The sequence below is a fragment of the Centropristis striata genome, chromosome 9 (assembly GCF_030273125.1).
Source record: "Centropristis striata isolate RG_2023a ecotype Rhode Island chromosome 9, C.striata_1.0, whole genome shotgun sequence".
Classification (NCBI taxonomy): domain Eukaryota; kingdom Metazoa; phylum Chordata; class Actinopteri; order Perciformes; family Serranidae; genus Centropristis; species Centropristis striata.
Window position 1 is genome coordinate 9,547,582 of NC_081525.1, and position 19,535 is coordinate 9,567,116.

Genomic DNA, 19,535 nt, shown 5'->3' on the forward strand with positions numbered 1-19,535 from the left:
TCCTACTTATTGCACAATATGACCACCTGAGATTAACCACCATTTTCTGATCATCAAACTAGCTGCTAAACGCAGACGAATACATTATGCAAACATCCTGTCCTCATAGCTTTAAACACTGTCCTAACTCAAGACTAAAGATGAATTGGTGACTAGCAGAATAACTGACAAGATTATTGTGTGAACTACAGTTTCCCACCCTCTAACGGAGACACTGAAGAGGCCGTCCTGTGCCATGCTAGGTTGCTACAGCAGTTTTAAGTCTTATCACAATATCTGTTTTTGGCAGAAAGATGTGTTCCTGTTTTCTGACAGCCAATCATTTCTTAGAGAAAATTTAAATTGGCAAAATTTCAGTTAATGTCACTCATATAAAAAAGAAGAAAAAAAATCATCAGGACAAATGTTTCACTCATTTTCAACTAACTTCTTTAGAAGGTATGAATATGGCCAAATGTTTTAGTTCCATTTCCTGTAAAATCAAAGAAAACGAGAAGCCTTGGAGATAGTCTGGCCAAGTTGTAATGTTGCAGCAGTATGTCTGAGAGTGTAAGTGGTGTGTGTTTGTTTTATGTAAGAGATGGTTATATAGACCCAGCAAATCAACCTGTTAGCATGCAGACATGGGGTCTTCACTCTCTTCAACTTTAATTTACTAAAATATAAGAATATACAAGGAAAACAAACTGAATTTACAGAAAATAAGTGTTAAAAGTATTTTGCTTTGAAAAATCCACTAAGAAAAAGATTAAGGTCTTTTAATCTGTTTTTCTGATTGTTTTTTCTACTTGGTTCCTACTAATGATGATTTAGTAGTCGGTGTTGATGCTGTTCATCTCATGTAAAGAAAATGACAATGAAAAGAAGGTGTGAGAAAGCTGCTGTGAAACCGCTCTTCACCTCAACGTCAATTCTCCAGGTTTTTCATTTGTATCTTAATGTCCACTGTCACTCACACTCTGTCCGAGGAAAGACTCTGGAAGTGTAACAGACGTTGGTTTAATAAATGATTCAAATGTCAACCTAAGAGGATGCGCCTTTATTTTCCAGGTGTGCAATTGTTATGATACCTTAGAACAGTGGTTCCCAAATTTTTTCTTGAGGGACCCACATTTTTACCATTGTAAACTTTGGCGACCCCCCCATTGTCCGTTGCTTCTATGAAGCCGACCTCAATGTAACTTTCATGGTGCCCTCTCTTTTTCTTTTTGAGATATTCAGCATTTTCGTCTCCGATGCTTCGCCATTTTTCCATTAGCTCTGTGTTTCTGTTGTTAGGTGAGGTTGCCACTAGGTGAGGTTGCCACTAGGTGAGGTTGCCACTAGGTGAGGTTACCACTAGGTGAGGTTGCCGCTAGGTGAGGTTACCGCTTGGTGAGGTTACCTGTGTATACTGCAGGAGGGATGTTACACATGTCCTTATTCTCGCAATATAGCTTTTATTTTTAAACTTTTCTATAGTGATTTTTCTATTTAAAAAAAAAAAAAAAAGTTAAATGTAGCCCTTATCTACGGTAGTTGTTTTTGTCCCAATCATGAATTAAATGCTGACTCATCTGTATTTAACACATTCGATTTATTACACCCCTTAAAAACAAGAGGGCGTCGCGACCCCCCATGGATCATTGGCGCCCCCCTGCGGGGTCGGGCCCCCCCGGTTGGGAATCACTGCCTTAGAACAAATCAAATGTTACATTTAATAAATGCAACATAAGTTGAACTAATGAAATGTCACACAACTAATCAAAGCAAAATAAGATGTTGTATCATAATTGTAATTATGATATAAAAACAAAATGTCTGTAGGAACTTGTACACGTGGTGAAATTTTGACTGTTTAGAACAATACTGCATCCAATGGACAGTGGAAAAATGACTAATGCTGCAGCTGTGGTTTGACAACTTCCAGAAAACCCACAAAACTTGTGAGAAAACGTGTCACTGGAATCTGCAACTATCTGAACTGAATTTCAAACCGACCACTGTCAACTGTAAAAGAGAGAAAATTACAAGATGTACATAATGTTTTCACAGGCTCATTTCATTCCAACTCTGTGTGACACCCGTAGCTGGTCCTCTAGCTTCGTTTACATATTGCTGATGTGGTCTGCCATTGTGTTAGTGGAATTCCATCCTTCAACCAGGAGAACACAGAACGGATCGAGCATCCTCAGCGCATCGTTCCACGTGTCGGGGTCTCGATCCCCCGGGTTCTTCCTCAGGTCAAGGGTCAATCGGTGGGGTGGATGATGTCTCTTCAATCTCTCAGCAAACTCCAACAGCTCAGCAGGCTTAATGAAGTTAGAGCTGTTCAAGACAAAGGCCAGCACATTTTTTATTTAATGTTAAAAAGAAATAAAAAAAACACCCCCACCACACTATACACAACAACAACAACAACAACAACTATATGTCCTGCATTCTAAATGCAGGGTTCGTACACTTTAGCAGTGGTCAAATTTAAGCATTTTTCAAGGACTTTCAAGGTCAATTTTCAAGCTTTTCCAGTATCTTACACCTGTTGTAAATTGCATGTTTTAGACGAGTACTTACATACTAAAAGGGGGAGATTTCACTGAACCATACCAACAGCGATGGTATTACACTTTTAGGAGGAACGGTCTTCATTTCAGATAGACTACTTTTTATTTTTTACATTGAACATGTGATTATCTATAGTCTATAGATGGATATAGTCAGATTGCAAGAGAAATACAGTAAGTATTTCAGGCATTTACAAGCACTTTATCCAAAATTCAAGCACTTTTTAAACCTTGAAAATACATTTAAATTCAAGCATTTTCAAGGATTTCAAGCACCCGTACGAACCCTGTAAATGTAAAGTAAAAGTACAGAAGCATTAACAAGCAAATATCCTATTACTATCAAAGAAAAAGTGCTTAAGCATAATAGTCTGTCTCAAAAAATAATTTGATATATTATATCATTGGATTATTGTAAGAGATACGGATACATATAAGCAGCATTTAAATGTGCATGCAAGAGGTGGAGCTAAGTTTAACTATCTTTTCTTGACTGTTAGTTAAATCTATAACAATGCAAAATATGATACAAGCTAATCATGACAAAAGCTGGAATCTGCAAAGTAACTATAACTGTCAAATAATAAAAAAAATAAAAAACACAATATTTGTATAGTATTGTGGCAGACATTGTGATATCAACAAATATTGCATTGTTCAACGAAGAGAAAAGACAACAAACATACACAAGATATTACAGAGACTCTTCACTATATACCATCCACTTTTTTACAAAGCAATAATATTCTAAAAGAAAAATAAACGAAAACAAGAAATAAAAACTATCAAATACATGCCTTTATATTTTTTCTGCCTTCTTACCTGATGTCGAGGTGTCTCACTGAGCTTGGTGAGGATCCTGAGAACAGTTCTGCCAGAACACACACATTCTTTGCTGTTGACACAGAGAGTCACATCAATTACTAATAAAATAATACATTTGATTTTAATAGCACTTTTAAAAAGGTGCCCAAAGTCGCTTAACATAACAGAATAGAGACACACACAAGCACAAAATGCAGAAAAAACAAAAACTAAATAAAAGATGAGAGATTATGAGTTCAGGTCTTGTAAGCCATTTTGAAAAGGTGGATTTTGAGTTGATTTTTGAAGGCGTGGAGTGAGTTTGAATTGGGGATCTGAGTAGGGAGGGATCCAGAGGGTTGGGGCAGCAGTGGAGAAGGCTCCTGGTGATGGGGTCAGTAGTTTGGCCTCTGAAGATCTGAGGTTGCGGGTGGGGGAGAGACTTTGGAGGAGATCTGTGTGCTGCAGCGGCGGCAGGAATACTGGAGGCTAGCTGTCCTTCCCTAGCCGTCCAGTAGCGCAGGGTAAGAGTTTCTTACCTCTTAGGGTCGAAACAGGACAAACTTTTTTCGGAGGGAGAAGCGGCACCTAAACGCGCCAGCGTCCTCTCCACATCCGGGCTATGTGGAACAGTGGAACCTGCCAGCAGCCTTGAGGTCATATAGCCTTAGCTCATGCACCGTGTCAGCTCAGAGTTCAGCAGCAGTATTGCTACTGATGTACTTGTTTCCCCAAATTGAATCCTGGAAATGGAAAGATGTTAAGGAAGTGCTTACCTAGCCGATTCTGAGCCAGGCTGAGTGTGTGGAGAGAAGACACCGACTTCAGAGCAGCCACCAGCTGCTGCAAAACCTCCTCCTTGTCGTTCGACTTCTCAAGAAGGCGGCAGTCATTCAATCGCAGCTCTAAAATAGAGAGAAAAAACAGGCAAAGAATAAACCCTGCACTGGGCTCAGTACAAATGATAACATATGGTGAATTCAGTTCCAGACCTTGAGATGAATAAAGTCACTTCAGTGTTCGTAAAGATGCAGTATAAAAGCCAATAAGCTGATTCTGACTTCAAATGCCATTTGTGTGTCCTCACACTTCCTTAGAGAAAATTATAAAGATGTTGAAACGCTGCATGCAAGTCCTGCAGACAACACAAAGCTGGAGCCAACTTGACTACAAAAAAATACTGAGTCCTGTTTAATTTTAAGTAAAAAGAAAATCTATTTACATTTCTCTTATGTTCATACACCTGTGAGGATCAATTTTCCTTTTACGGAAATACTAATAGCTGGTGTTTGCATTGATGGCTCTCCTGAAATCATGAGTCATCGTCCTTTTCTTACCTTCCAACTTGCAGTCTCTCAGTAGATTTAGGATCTTGGGGAGAGAATCACACAGCTTCATGTCCTCCAAGTTGAGACTCCTCAAGAAGTGATTTGACTCTAAAAGTTGACCAAATGTCGTTATTGACAGCAATTCAGATTAGATTCGGTTTAGAGTTACATAGATCAATTATCCAGGCTGACATTATGGCAGTACAGACAGATCTTAGCTTATTGTAGATATAGATATATTTATGTCAACTGATGAGTAATAAGCGTGCACCAGTGCAGAAATGCTAAGTCTGTCTACCAGTGAGAAGCTGCTATATTTTGCTACAGTGACCTTAAGCTCTTGTCCTATGTGCTTAAGCAGCGGTTCCCAAACTTTTTTAGCCGCACACCCCCTTCTATGTCCCAACCGGGTTGACGCACCCCCAATCCCCCACACCTTCAAAAAAAAAAAAAAATTGCAATAAGCTTTTTTATAGCCATATTAAAGGCAGCATGTTTAATCATGCTCAAATGACCAGAACACACATATAATAAAATAATCACGATCACAACAATGTGCTCTCACATTTAAATTAATCTGAAACACAGTTATGCGCAAGCTTCCACTTTTAAGAGCAAAGAGGATGATGACAGGCTCAGGATCAGAGGCAGAAAGCACATAAGTTGGGGAAAATGTTATAATATTTTGAGCCGCGTTGAACAAAAATTGCAGCAAGTTTAAATGAGCGTGGAGCTAAAACAACCCCGTCATCATAACACAGGTTGGAAAAATGGTAGAAGGTAAATTCTTCTATGCTTCATTTTAAGATGAAGTGCATTTTGAATAGCCTGCATTTATTTATTAATTAATATTACAGTTTTTGATTTTACATTTTACAAAGGAAATGTTTATTTACACGTCTTTATTGTATGGGGGGGGGAAATTTAATTGTGTAATTATCAGACCGCCATCACATTTTTCATCTCACGCACCCCTGGGGGTCCACGCACCACACTTTGGGAATCCCTATGCTAAAGTAATGTTAAATTTGTCATGCTGTGCCGCTTGCCAGCGGATTTGAAGTCGGAGCACTCTCTGCTGTGATGACACCATTTCTAAATTACCCAAGTATCTTTTTCCAACATAATATTCTGTAAAAAAATAAATAGTAAAATCTCACAATGCAATGCTTTGGTGTTTTGTCACCTTTAAGAAGCCTGGACACTTGATCTGCCTTACAGTGATGTGAGCTATTACCTGAGAGAATGGTGAGAAGTTGGCCTTCGGAGGATCCGGTGGGTAATCTCATCCCGGCTACATGAAGTGAGTCAAGACGTGGAGAACGCCTCAGCAGAGATGTGACGAAGTTCAGATCTGTTTGGAGCTCCGTTACTTTGAGGACCAGCTTCTCCAGGGGCAGCTCGGCTGCAGGTTAACAAACAGTCACCTTAAGCTGATTGTTTACACACGACACCTAGTATTAGCAGTACTGAAACTCTATGTGTTTCAACAATTATAACACTCTTTCAATCCTGTTCACTTAAAGACTTTCTTCATTTTGGAAAGAAGATTCACAGCACCTGACATGTCTGACTCAGCAGTCCTGGGATAATGTGGTATGAAGCGTGGTCCCCACATCACAGTCTGGATCTCCACATGCAGGGAAGTCACATTGGGACTGGAGTCTAGCAGGATCTCCACCAGACTGCTGTGCGGCAGGACGCTGATGCTCAGAGCAGTGAGAGAGCTGTGGGAGCTCTCTGAGAGCTGCTTCAGGGCTCTGGCTAGAGCCAACACGTCTGAGTCCCTGAGGGTCGCTGAAGAAACATACACACAAACAAATAAACCAAATTAAACAATTGTGTTGTCTAGTTTTGGAGATTAAATAATCCTCTATTTCAGCCTTATCGACTGATTTAACAGATTCAATAAACTAATACTGTCTACTGATCCCATGAATTTAAATTCATCCCTTTGAATATTGCTGCGGTTCAATTTTCAAAACTTGGACTGTAACGCTTCCTCCCTTCATTCCTCTCTCCTCACCTGGCTGTTCCATATTACATTTCATTCTTTGTTGGGATGTAGATTTCAGCATGCAGAAAATATTTTATCCAAATACTGGAATGAAAATAACGCATAAATGAAACTGCACCCAACAAAGTCTGTGGATTATCTTGAGTAAGTTGGTCATGATTTCTGGAAAGATTCATTGTTGTTGAGCTTTCTAATGTATTTTTGGCACATTGAGCACCATAGGCCCGGTGAACTATTATAATCGAGAGAAGGAAGACATCTCTCAAACACTAACGCAAATTATATAAAAAAATATTTAGACTGATAAATAGGTCTCCAGGTAAGAGGTTAGACAGAAAATGTGTATTATTAATTCTGTCACTTTAAAGGCCAAGACAACAAAAGCTAGTGTTTGACATATAGTAATACAATGGAGCAGTTTCTTTGGTCCCAGTATTGTTTGTTTCTTGCGCATGTAAATGGCCACAGATGACATACACTTTCCTTAAAACAGGTTCAAACAATTTCACTGATGAACAGGACGCTTTGCAGAAATGAGCCAACAGAGGCAGTGAAGAAGACTGCAAGCTAATAAACTTGGATGAAAAAATATACCAAAAAATTAGCTTTGCGAGGACACGCTGAACCTTTAAATGCTACTAAATGCTAATTCATATTCTCCAATCTGTCAATGTTGCGAATTGCATGGAAGCACAGGTAAATGCTACCATAACCATAATAAACTTGGAACCCCCTCACCCCTGAACTTACTGGCACATTCATTAGCAAACTTACAAAAGCTGTGAAGAGTTAAACAGCGAAGGCAGAAAAATGTGGGCAAGGCGGAGTTGAGCACTCTGAGGGAGTCAGACCTGCACTGCCTGATCTCCAAAGACTCAATCTGCCCCCATTGACACGCCTTTACCGGGGAACCATCACACGGAGTAAAGGTTTGACAGAGAACCTGCGGATCCACGTTAAAGTTTGTTTTTCCAGAGTCCGCCTCCTCAGCAAATATTGAAGCCCACTTTGAACGTTTGCGGGGAATGACTTGATCCTCCTGATCTTCTGAAGCCCCGGTCTCAAGGTGTAAACTGCAACTGGCCCCGTCTGAACTGGCTGATGTGACTTGTGACACAAAGCTTGCTGTTTTGCTGTGCATCAGGTTCTTCAGCACAGGGTTCACATACTGAGACCCCCTGCCATGTAGGATCCAGGCCAGAATCGTGGGACACTGCACATGTACAACAACTTTTTTAGCCACCCCATGGTCCAGCAGGCGATGGAGGACATACAATGCAGTTTGTGTCTTTCTGTTTGATAGATCTATGTACTGTGATACTCCAACGCTCCTGATGCCTTTCTCTAAGAGGTCCAGAAGAGGGCGCTGCTCCGCAGTTAAACTTTCAACTGGCCTAGTAAGGAAAAAATGTTTAATGCATTTAGCTGCAGCCTTCAGGAAGGATGGGGTGTTCAAATTTGTGATATTTCTTTTTACAAAGGGGTTTGTGAGGCCATAGAACACGAGAGTAAAGAGCGTTCTCATAACTTCATGTTTGGCCTCTTCTTCTGTGTGGAAGTCTATGGCCTGAAATGTAACACAAGAAACATATTAAATATTATTACTAGGTTCTAAATGTTACTATATTAGATTGTTAATTATATGTAAATTTAAGTACAAGATTGCACCTACATGGTTGGGTCCACACATATCCTGCAGTACTCCAATCCATCCACAGTGAGTTGATATTCCTGAAGCAAGGCAAAAAAAAAAAGAGAAGTGAAACTTAATCATGAATTCCTCTGTTTAAAACAAAGGTGATACTGTACTGATACTTTAATCACTTTTTGCATTTAAAAAATTCTTACCTCTCTGGTTAAGGGAAGGCTGGACCTCATCCAGCTGACATACAGTCAGATAAGGAATAAGATCCTTTATGAGAGGTGTTGGAAGATCTATGTTATGACAGATTGCTTGAGGTTAGAACATTACAAACGTGGACAACAACCCCTTTATCACAGCACGAGTAACAAAAACACTTCAGCCAAATCCATATGAAAAGAGTCAGTAGTCTGTGGTTGTTAAAATCGTCACACTGTTAAAATAATCGCCTAAGTCATTTTTTGTCAAAATTGTTTGTTTTTTTGCCTAAATCATCTCCTCATGATGCCGGCCACCTATGGTAAAATCATCCTCAGTTGATCAGATCATGTGATTTTACCCCTTTAAGATCATCACTTCTTTGACAATTTGCCACATTCATAGGCATCAGATAAGAACCCAGCAAAGAAGAGCTAGAGGGAGATTGTTTAGTTATCAGTTTAGTTTATCAGTGTTTTATTGTTGACACTAATATTGGTAACACTTTATTTTGAAGGTGTCTACATAAGAGTGACATGAGCGCGTCATAAACATGACATGGGTGTTTCATGAACATTAATGACACTTTGAAGTAACATTAATGCTCATGATACTTGTCATGTCATGTTTCTGACAGGCTCTTATGTAGACACCTTCAAAATAAAGTGTTACCATATCTTGCTTAAGTCACAAAGGCATGTTAAAAAAGTAATTTATTTCTCTTAAGTTACATAATTTACACACAGTGTTATTACTATGCCAATATCCATCCTTAGTTACAATCTTTTTGAATGAAATGATCAATACATGTCATATCTATGTTACATTTTGGTGAAGTTTTTGTGTTTCCTGCAAAACTTGAAAAATTAGTTAGGCGATTATCTCAACAGGGTGACGATATGTAGCACGTGAGCTATAAAACACACTACGTTAGTTAGCTGTAAAGCTAATCGTTTTACATCACATCACAGACAGATATGTGTTAGCTGTGTCTGCTTCAGTGTTATGTTTATGTATTCTGGTACACTGAGAGCAACGAAAACACGTTAACGAGTCAAATTCCGCACTGAAAATATAGTCTTAACTTAAAGAGGTTTTAATGGAGCTCAGTGTAGCTGGCTGCCTCCGCTTATTATTGGGGACATGTAAAGCTAAACGCTAGCATCTACTAGCAGCGTGATCTACTAGTAGCGTTAATAGATAGCGTCAGTCCTTGGGTAAGCTAAAGTATCGTTACAGAAAAGTAACTTACCCAGAACAGCAGCAATGCCCAGAGCAGCAAAATGTTCCCTGACAGCTCGAAAACACATCTCCTTGAGACATATCTCCTTTGGGTTGTTTTGGTATGTTTTGCGAGCAGTATCCTGCATTGTTTACTAGTGAAATGTGTATCATTTACAAACGTCGTTAGTCACGATGTTAAACATGCTAGACACAGCTCTAGTGATGGGACGGACTAGTCTATGAGCTTGTGTCGAGTAATCCGGGAAGTCTTTTCTGAAGCGCGAATCGAGGCTTGTTTCTTTAAGGGCGAGTGGCGTCATTGATGGCGTTTGAAGCCCCGCTGGTTCAGGAAATGGTTTGAGTATTGGCATCAGGTTGGTGTGATATCTGAACATATCGTCACCCTGTTAAAGCAATCGCTTAACTCATTTTTTCAAGTTTTGCAGGAAACACAAAAAACTTCACCAAAAGTGTAACATATCACATTTATTTTCACTCAAAAAGGATGTAACAAAGGATGGTTATTGGCATAGTAATAACAATCTGTGTAAATCATGTAACTTAAGAGAAATAAAAGTAAAGGATCTGAACACTTCTTCCACCACTACTTTACTTCTTTTTATTTTTATTTTTTTTTTACTTTTTTTTTTTATTTTTATATTTATTTTATTTATTTTATTTATTTTTTATTTATTTTTTTCTGCGCTTCTGCGCACGCGTGTCTTTTTTCGCTTCTGCGCATGCGCGGCATTTTCGCTTCTGCGCATGCGCGGCCCGCTGCGTAATGCGCATGCGCAAAAAGCCGCGCATGCGCAGAAACTCAGAAAGTTCGCGCATGCGCAGAAGCAAAAAAATCCCGCGCATGCGCAGAAGCGGAAAAAGACGCGCATGCGCAGAAGCGGAAAAAGACGCGCATGCGCAGAAGCGAAAAAAGCCACGCATGCGCAGAAGCGAAAAAGACGCGCATGCGCAGAAACGCAGAAAAAAAATAAAAAATAAAAAATAAAAAATAAAAAATAAAAAATAAAAAATAAAAAATAAAAAATAAATTAATAAATAAAAAATTAAAATTAAAATTAATTAATAAAAAAAAAAAAGTAAAGCAGTAAAAAAGACAGTGGTGGAAGAAGTGTTCAGATCCTTTACTTCAGTAAAAGTACTAATACCACACTGTGAAATGACTCCATTCCACTCATTTTAACTACCTAATAAACTTTTAAGTGGTTTGATTTATAAAAATGGGTAATCATTTTAAATGTATCATGTTTTTCATTTTAAATCTTGACTTGAAAAGTAATTCAAGCTGTCAGCTAAATGTAGAGGAGTAAAAGTACAATATTTGCCTCAAAATGTAGTGGAGTAGAAAGTATAAAGTTACATAAAATGTACATAAAAGTACCTCAAAATTGTACTTTTAGTCCAGTACTTGAGTAAATGTACAAAGTTACTTTTCACCATTGCTACCTGCCTCTTCTAACTTATACATATCAGTTAAGAGTCCTCCTTCAGACACTGTATGAGGATTAAAGGGATGGTTTGTGCATTATTATACAAAACTTGGTACAATTATTGTCAATGCCCTCCTGAGGATAACCCTTTAAGGTTTTATTGATCTGCCCCTAGGTGGCACTGTGGTGGCAGTCTAATTTCATATTTGGCAGTCCTAGTTGAGTTCTGAATTTTATGCAGGTGCCTTCCCTGAGTTTCTCCGATCCCAGTACTTTTGCCATTTTTTCTCCAATTCCCTCCAGATTATGCTTTTTCCCTCTGATTTTGACCCTTATTTCTACATCTTCCCTCTTTACTGCCTCCTTCGCCAACTTGTCTGCTTTTTCATTTCCTGGGATTACGGAATGGGCCGGGACCCAAATAAATACAATATTTTTCCTTGTTCTATTAATCCAGATAACATAAATAGGATTTCATACAGTAGATCTTTGTGTAATTTGGCTGCTCTGGTCTTGACAGATGACAGTGCTGAAACTGAGTCACTACAGTTGAGTATTTTGTTTGCTTTACTGTTTTCCACCCAATCAACTGCTAAAAGGAGTGTACATAATTCCACAGCATACACGCTTAAATAATCTGAGGTTATTTTGCTTATTGCTGTCTGAATGCTGGGAACCACCACTGCTGCCCCTGTTGTTTCTGTTTGAGGATCCTTTGAGCCTCATTGGGTATGTCTTACTTCTCTTATTTATGCTCCTTGCTCCTCGCTTGAACTGGAAGTTCTTCTGGAGCGCCAAAGCTCTTTGTTTTCTATTTAAAGTATCAACAGAAAAAGTACTCTTAATGCAGAATGGACCCCCTCAGGTTGTTAAATATATTCCAAATATATTATTATTATTATTATTATTATTATCATCATTCTTATTTTTATCATTAGGGACCAAGCACTGATGCTGCAGCATTAATACTACACTGTGAAATTACTCCACTACAAGTAAAAGTCCTGCAGTCAAAATTTACGCTAATGCAGATTGCACAGAAACCCAGTCCTGGCCATTTTCATTTATATATTCTATATATAATACATATATATGTATTGATGCATTTATGTAATGTATGTTTTAATTTTGTAAAGATGGGGCTCATTTTATCTAGATACTATACTGTTATGAGGTTTAATTTAAAAAAAAAGTCTAATCACTTTAAATGTATCATTTTTTTATGTTAAATCTTGATCTGAAAAGTAACTGAAGCTGTCAGCTAAATGTAGTGGAGTAAAACGTACAAGATTTGCCTCAAAATGTTGTGGAGTAGAAGTTTATTAAAATGGAAATACTCAAGTAAAGTACAAGTACCTCAAAATTGTACTTAAGTACAGTACTTGAGTAAATGTAGGCTACTTATTTACTTTCCACCACTGCTTTTGATGAAGTGTAGAATGAGTGTTATGGGTACAAAAGTCTTGACAAACCATCGGCCTTGGACAGAAGAATACAACCTAAAATACACTTAATGATTTCTCCACAGCTTTCAATCTGGAAGTAATGATCAACACTTCTGTTATTCAACTTGTTGTTATTACAAGGTATTTATCTCATCTTTAACTGGGATATTTGCTATGTTACCAAGCTATGGACGGCTAAAAGTTCCCATTTCCTTGGATTTAAAGTCAGACCTGATGCTTTTGAGAAGAGATTTTTTTTTTCAATTGCTAACGAAAAAGAGCTGTATCATCTGCAAATTGGCTAATTAAGAATTCCTTACACCGCAATCAACTCTGATTCTAAAATAAATAATAAAGGACTATTTGGGCACCCCTGTCTAATACCTCGTTTGACTTGGAAACTTGCTGACAAGCGTGATAATACCTCATTTCATAGTAAGTGGGAAAGCAGAGATGGCTGTACATTCATTAAAAGCATCATAAATCACATAGTTTCAGTCCAGAAGTGTTTATGAAACTCTTTTGTAAGGCCACCTTGGCCCGGTGCCTTTCCATTAGGAAGAATTTTCAATAAATCCAGGAAATAATCAGCATCTTGGTTAGAGTAATTGGAAATATAGAAAGTCTTATATAATGTGAAAATATGATCATTTATTGTATCCTGATCATCACTCAAAACATTATTAACATGTGTTTTTTTGAAATACTTCTTGGCCTGCCTATTTTTTTCTATATAAAAAAAAATCCATCTTGCCTTTGAGCAGATAAATGCACCCTTGGCCTTCTCTGTGTACAAGACAGTGGTGGAAAGTAACTAAGCACATTTACTCAAGTACTGTACTGAAGTACAATTTTGACGAAGTTATACTTTATTTGAGTATTTCTATTTTATGCAACTTTATACTTCTACTGCACTACAATTTGGGGTGAATATTATACTTTTTAATCCACTAAATTAAGCTGAGAGCTTTAGCTTTTACTTTACAGGTCGAGATTTAACATAAACATGACAAATTGATTAAAGTGATTTGACTTTTTTATTTTTATTTAAGGATAACAAATAAATGACTGAAAACAATCTGAGTGGGCCATCTGCATAACAAGTACTTTTACTTGTTATACTTTAAGTACATGTTGATGCTGATACTTCAGTGAGTTTTGAATGCGGGACTTTTAGTTGTTATGGAGTCATTTCACAGAGTGGTATTACTAGTTTTATTGAAGGAAGAGATCTGAATGCTTTTTCCACCACTGGTACAGGACATCCATTTCAGACTGTAGCTGATGGGCTTCAAGCTTATTTTCATGCGTTAAACTAGTATAGCTACAAAGATGGGATATTTTGGATATCTGTATATTTGCCAACTTGAATGATGAAATCTATTACAGAACTAATTACTTTTCAGCAAATAATTATTGAATTTCAAGAATATTCCAATGGAATATTCTAGGTTGTGGTAAACTGTAAATAGTAAAGTCATTAGGAATGTAAACTCTAAGAAACCTGCAGAGCAGAACCTTTGTTTTCGCCTTCTGGCATTGAGTAATCACACAAACACTGTTGAGCCTCGCTTAAGACATATAGTAAATGCTCAATTCAAGTCTTTTAATGGAAATAGTTAAGAAAAGGCATGTTTTGAATGTCCACTGAACTAGATTACAAACACAAACCTGTCCAAGAGCAGAAAGTGCACCAGCCTGGAAAAGGTCACCAAAGACACCAGACACCACCACGAAATACAGCTTTCTCTGGCAGCACGAGGCATAATCAGCATTGTGTTTCATCTTGTCTTACACTTTAATACAATATTTACAGCACTGTAGAAACCAGTTTATATACCACAGGGCACATGTAGTGACTCATGAAATGACGACCATTGGCCTGTCAGATAGGCAAAAGTCTTGTTCACCACCCCGGACCAGATCATCACTGCTCTGCACATCACAGAGACACAAGTCTCTTTCAGGTAAAAAAAGGCACTCAGAGAGAGACCCGGGGAGACTATTTGATGTTGCGAAATATGCGGTGAGCATGACTGGTTTTCATGGCGGCAAGAGCGGCCTCCAGTGTGGCGATGAGGTGCAGGAGGGTGCTGGGGTCTGTCTGCAGAACCTTTCTGCTGTGATCACTGCTGCTGCCACAACCTGACGTCAGGAGCAGGCGCATGGTGAGCGAGGGAATGACCTGCTGACGGACCGAGCGACTCGCCAACTGGCAGGAAGGAGCAGAAGAAACCACATTAAGAAGGGAGAAGAAGTCAAAATCCACCACGTGTGAACACAGGCTATTTTTTCAGTTTGTAGTGTTCCCAAGTGCACAAAGTATGATGGTGTAAAGTGATTCAGTAATTGACCAACTTATGCTGGGCTTACACCAAAATATTTTCCCAGTCCCAGTCTAAAAACTGAAAGTTTATATTACTTTATTTATTCTAGTAAATCTATGAGTTCTACTGGAGTCACAAATCGCTCCCGTCATCTCCATCGCTAAGTTTAATATCAGTCTTTTCCTAGTCTTGGGTTTGTGATCATATCAAATGTGTTTGATATTATCTCAAGTCGCAGTTCCTTTATTCTTCTTTATATCTATTTTTTACAAAAAAAATGTCAGAAAAACAGAAACCCTTTTTCAGCTTTGTGAGGGGGCATTTTGTGGCGTCTTCTCTTGTTTTTGTTGTTGTTGTTTTTTCCCAACAAAAACCACTGCACACACTAGAGCAGCTGCAGCCAAAAGCTGCTTCTAGTCCATTTTGTAAGTTTTTACTAAGAGCATGATGGGAAATATTTTTAAAAGAATCTAGTTGTAGTCTTGTAAATAGTGACCCTGCAAGATTCACAGTCTTTGTAGAATCTCAGCCTGAGACTAGACTGGGACTAAAAACACTAAACACCTGTCTTTAAATGTGAGCAGGTGTGAGCTGATAGTTTTCCGGGAGTCTTTTCCAAATCTTTTCAAAGTCTTCTGATGTATAGGTAGCATTATTGATAACCAGCACAAAAAACATAAAAAGATTAACAAACATAATTCACATATTTACTACATCTCTTTGCAAGCACAGCCACTGGATAATAATAATAATATTATTATTAATAATAATAATATCTAAATGACCACACACACACCTGTACATCGAGTCTCCATTCCAGGTTGTGGTAAGCAGGCAGGTTGGAGGGCAGCTGTCTCAGGATGCTGCGGATCTGACTCTGGTGTTGTAGATAGAGCTGCAATAGAAACCCTCATATAGTCAGCTGGAGAGCATAGAAGTATGGTTCTTCATCATCATCATCATCATCATCAAGAAAACAGAGTCAAAGTCACCTGTAAGAGGATCTGGTTAAGCTCTTCACCAAAGCCCAGAACCAGCACCGAGTCCAGGAAATCCACTTCAGAGATCTACACCCATCACACACACACACACACACACACACACACACACACACACACACACACACACACACACACACACACACACACACACACATTATTAATTAAGGAAAACACTGCATGACTGCACACACGCAGAGCTGGCACAACGCTCCATGATTGTGCAGACACACAATGTGAACAATGAACCTGATCTGTGGGATGGACTTGTGATGTCTGAGTAGTCTAGACGATCTCAAATAGTCTTCATAAACCTCTTCTAGGTCAAACAAAGAGAAAGTTTCAGGGCTGTGTGTGTGTGTGTGTGTGTGTGTGTGTGTGTGTGTGTGTGAGAGAGAGAGAAAGAGAGTGAGAGTGAGAGTCACCATGTGTTTGGAGCTCTCTGTCATCAGAAACATCAGGCCTTCCACTCCATGCTGCACCATTTCCACAGGAACACACAGCTTCCCTGCAGGGTGGGGGTCATTATGGATTTAAAGTCCTGATAGGTGGTACACACTGTTAATATCACGTGAGCAGGATACTAATATTACTACTAATAAGAGACTTAAGTTATAATCACAGGGTCACTGGACAATGAAATCAACCCAGATGTAGTAATGTATCAAGCTGTAGCACATCATATCAATCATTAGCAGTAGAAGCCTCTCATGTTTACTTCAAACTGTTGTTGATGTTCTAATATCACCCCACTTACTGTATGTGATTGATATATAGACTACATATAACAATATCATTATTTTCTGTCTGTTTGTCAGACTGCATTCACTTTAGTGAGGTATACCTAATAATAACCAAATACTAGATGTATAAAGCTATTGATAGGGCTTGATAAGTGCCTGTTGATACTGCATTTTTTTAAGGATCGTAAACTACTGTTGCTATTGTCATAATGAGTTTCTTGTGTTTTTACTGTCTTGACTGGTATTTTTATACACTTTGTGCAGCACTTTCGTCAACGTGAGATGTTTTTAAACCCGCTTTAGTAATAATCTTGACTTGACTAGACTGAAGCAGCAGATGGGTACCATTCAGTCACAAGGCTTGGGCTGTAAGTAAAGCAAACAGGTGTGGAAGAAATTTGGGATGGCTATGGAGGAGGACTTTTAGTTGGCCTCTGACGAACAGCTAAATGACTCAGGAAGGGAAAGCAGGCTCTATTCATTGGAGGAGGAGATCTGCTGACCGGACTAGGGGATACTGTCAGATGCTGGAAAGAACAATTATAGGAACTCCTAAATTCAGCTGATGCTTTCTGTGGAGCTGGGCAGAGGGATGTCTGGAATACTTTACTTAGCCTGCTGCCCCTGCAGCCCGGTCCCAGATAAGCTGTTGAAAATGGATGGATGGATAAACAATGGGAATATTGCAGTACTACAGACTTTAATAAAGAAATGTTTTACACCATATTGCCAGGGCTAATCCACTAATGCCCATAGTGTCAACTGGTGCTTTTGGCAGCAGTCACAGTGGACCAATCAGCTGCTTGGTAAGGGGGGTGTAATGCACGCAGTGGTCTTACTGGCTGCTCCCTCGTAGATCTTGGGACTGGTTCCTCTCTTTAAGAACTCCAGCGCTATGCGACCAAACTCTCCCACCACTGAGGACAAAAAATACATGGACACATACATAGATAGATGAATACATTCATATGAGAAAAGAATAACAACAAAATAACTAAATATGACAAAACCTAGTAAGGGCAGCATTTATATAGATATTTGACTAAAGAGATAGATAGATATGCGATACGGTCTAATTTCATATATTTAAAAATATATCAATATATTTTTTATATCGATATATCGCCCAGCCCTAATTCACACCCATTCATACTCACACCCACCAGTATGTGACTGTGAATGTGTGAAGGGGTAAATGGTAAAGTCCATTTACCATTTACCCCGGAGAAATCCACCCACACTTGAAATTTGTGTCAGAACTGCATGCAAAAAGTCTGGCAGCACAAACGCAAAGACAGAAGCAAACAAACTTTTTTTGCAATTACACAAATAATTTGTTTGCAAGTCTTGAATTTTGTCTTTGACTTAATTTTTTTTTTAGTTTTGTATTTGATATTATGAACCATTTTTTGTGTGAATTTGAAAAAAATCACAATGTTTTCTAAACTGTTTTATTAAGTTTAAAATGCTGCATAGTTCTGCTTTAAATGTAGGTCCGCTGGAAGGGGAGGGATTGTCAATGGGCCTTTTTTTAATGCTGCACTTGCAAAGTGAAACCCCATGACTGTTGTGACGGACATCATGTGTTTATGCACCATGTAAGTCATAAACGTATTCCTAACATTAACACGAACCGAGAAGGTGCTGAGGGAACATTACAGCTGAACCAAGACCAGCGACTGACCTGCGATGTCAACCTTTGGCAGGAAGGCGAGGTGTTCTTTATGGTCTTCAGACAAAACCAGCAACATCCTGAATAACAAGCCGAGTCCCGAATAAACAACATAAACACTCAGGAACAAACCCCGAGATCCAGCAACCCGGAAAACCACTTAGACCGTCGTTCTTCCTACTTCTTCTTCTTCTTCGGTGTGTGACTGCATCTCCCGATGCTGCCGCCGCGTGGACGGATCAGCTCCTCCATGCGCATGCTCAGTCCGTGTTTAGAGAGAGCCAGAGTAGACCCAGTGTTTTATGTTAACCCTTTAAAGCCAAGTGTATCATATTTGATACACAAGTTTTTGAGACCTATACATCATAAGTGTGATATTTTTTTCCTGAAAAACCTGATGTATACATGTGTTGAAGAAAAAAAAACTGAGCAACAAATTGCACAAAAATACAAGATATAGCAAAATTTATATGCAGGTTCCACTGGTGGATCAGTCATTGCTGCGTGAAAACTTCATATCAGCAGATGTATGATGTTGTGTTATATGGAAAAAAATATTTTGCATGTTTGAGGAAAATGTTAAAAGGAAGTAAAGTCTTAAAAGGTTAAGGTTCTAAAAGGTTCTAAAAATGTTGGGTTTTATATGTTTTTGTTAGTTCAAGAACAAACGGTGAGCAACAAATTGCACAAAAAGAACTGATGTATCAAATATGATACAAATTGAAATCATATATGCCTATTGTTTTTAGGTTTTTTTGTTAATTACCTGTCAGCAGGTTCAATAAACACTCCAGTTTAAAAAAAAGGAGAATTTTCTGGCAATTATTTAGTGGTTCAGGCTTTATAGGGTTAAAATAAGTGAGACATTACAAAATGAAAAAAATGTATTTATTGATTTATTTTTTTTTACAAATGTCCTTTTCCATAGTGTGTGCTTACTTGATGATGAAACTTTAGATTAGAGCCATCACTTCATATTTCCACTGCACTACAATCTCTGAGTTTATTAATTCAAGCCTTGTAACCCAGGTAGCTTCAGTACAAATTAATCTGTATCAGACTTAGTTTAAACAATAGTAAAAACAATATTGGTGGAACCTTGAGGCCCAAACTATAGATTTGTAAATAGTTTATAAGGTAACTTAA

General features: G+C 38.4%; 2 protein-coding genes across 2 annotated transcripts; both read right to left on the reverse strand.

Annotated features, from left to right (window-relative positions):
- Nucleotides 1–984: 984 nt before the first annotated feature.
- lrrc41 (leucine rich repeat containing 41) lies at nt 985–10,033 on the reverse strand. Its single transcript, XM_059341747.1, has 10 exons — nt 9,785–10,033; nt 8,541–8,627; nt 8,365–8,423; nt 7,467–8,259; nt 6,236–6,472; nt 5,913–6,080; nt 4,685–4,783; nt 4,124–4,252; nt 3,366–3,438; nt 985–2,307 (listed from the first exon to the last, which is right to left on the reverse strand). The coding sequence occupies exons 1-10, from the start codon at nt 9,900–9,902 to the stop codon at nt 2,088–2,090; spliced, it is 1,983 nt and encodes a 660-aa protein (XP_059197730.1). The 5' UTR covers nt 9,903–10,033; the 3' UTR covers nt 985–2,087.
- Nucleotides 10,034–14,241: 4,208 nt separating this feature from the next.
- Nucleotides 14,242–18,578, reverse strand: commd2 (COMM domain containing 2). Its single transcript, XM_059341375.1, has 6 exons — nt 18,402–18,578; nt 17,557–17,634; nt 16,400–16,482; nt 15,969–16,043; nt 15,773–15,871; nt 14,242–14,861 (listed from the first exon to the last, which is right to left on the reverse strand). The coding sequence occupies exons 1-6, from the start codon at nt 18,466–18,468 to the stop codon at nt 14,652–14,654; spliced, it is 612 nt and encodes a 203-aa protein (XP_059197358.1). The 5' UTR covers nt 18,469–18,578; the 3' UTR covers nt 14,242–14,651.
- Nucleotides 18,579–19,535: the final 957 nt, after the last annotated feature.

Excerpts from the sequence above, each read along its gene's own strand:
- lrrc41 (XM_059341747.1), bottom strand. The coding sequence starts at position 9,902 with ATGCAGGATACTGCTCGCAAAACATACCAAAACAACCCAAAGGAGATA. Across the intron at positions 4,784-5,912 it reads ACTTCTCACCATTCTCTCAG|AGTCAAATCACTTCTTGAGG; the intron begins GTAATAGCTCAC and ends GTCAACTTTTAG. Across the intron at positions 2,308-3,365 it reads GTGAGACACCTCGACATCAG|CTCTAACTTCATTAAGCCTG; the intron begins GTAAGAAGGCAG and ends TGTCTTGAACAG.
- commd2 (XM_059341375.1), bottom strand. The coding sequence starts at position 18,468 with ATGTTGCTGGTTTTGTCTGAAGACCATAAAGAACACCTCGCCTTCCTG. Across the intron at positions 15,872-15,968 it reads TTAACCAGATCCTCTTACAG|CTCTATCTACAACACCAGAG; the intron begins GTGACTTTGACT and ends TTTCTATTGCAG. Across the intron at positions 14,862-15,772 it reads AATGGAGACTCGATGTACAG|TTGGCGAGTCGCTCGGTCCG; the intron begins GTGTGTGTGTGG and ends CCTTCCTGCCAG.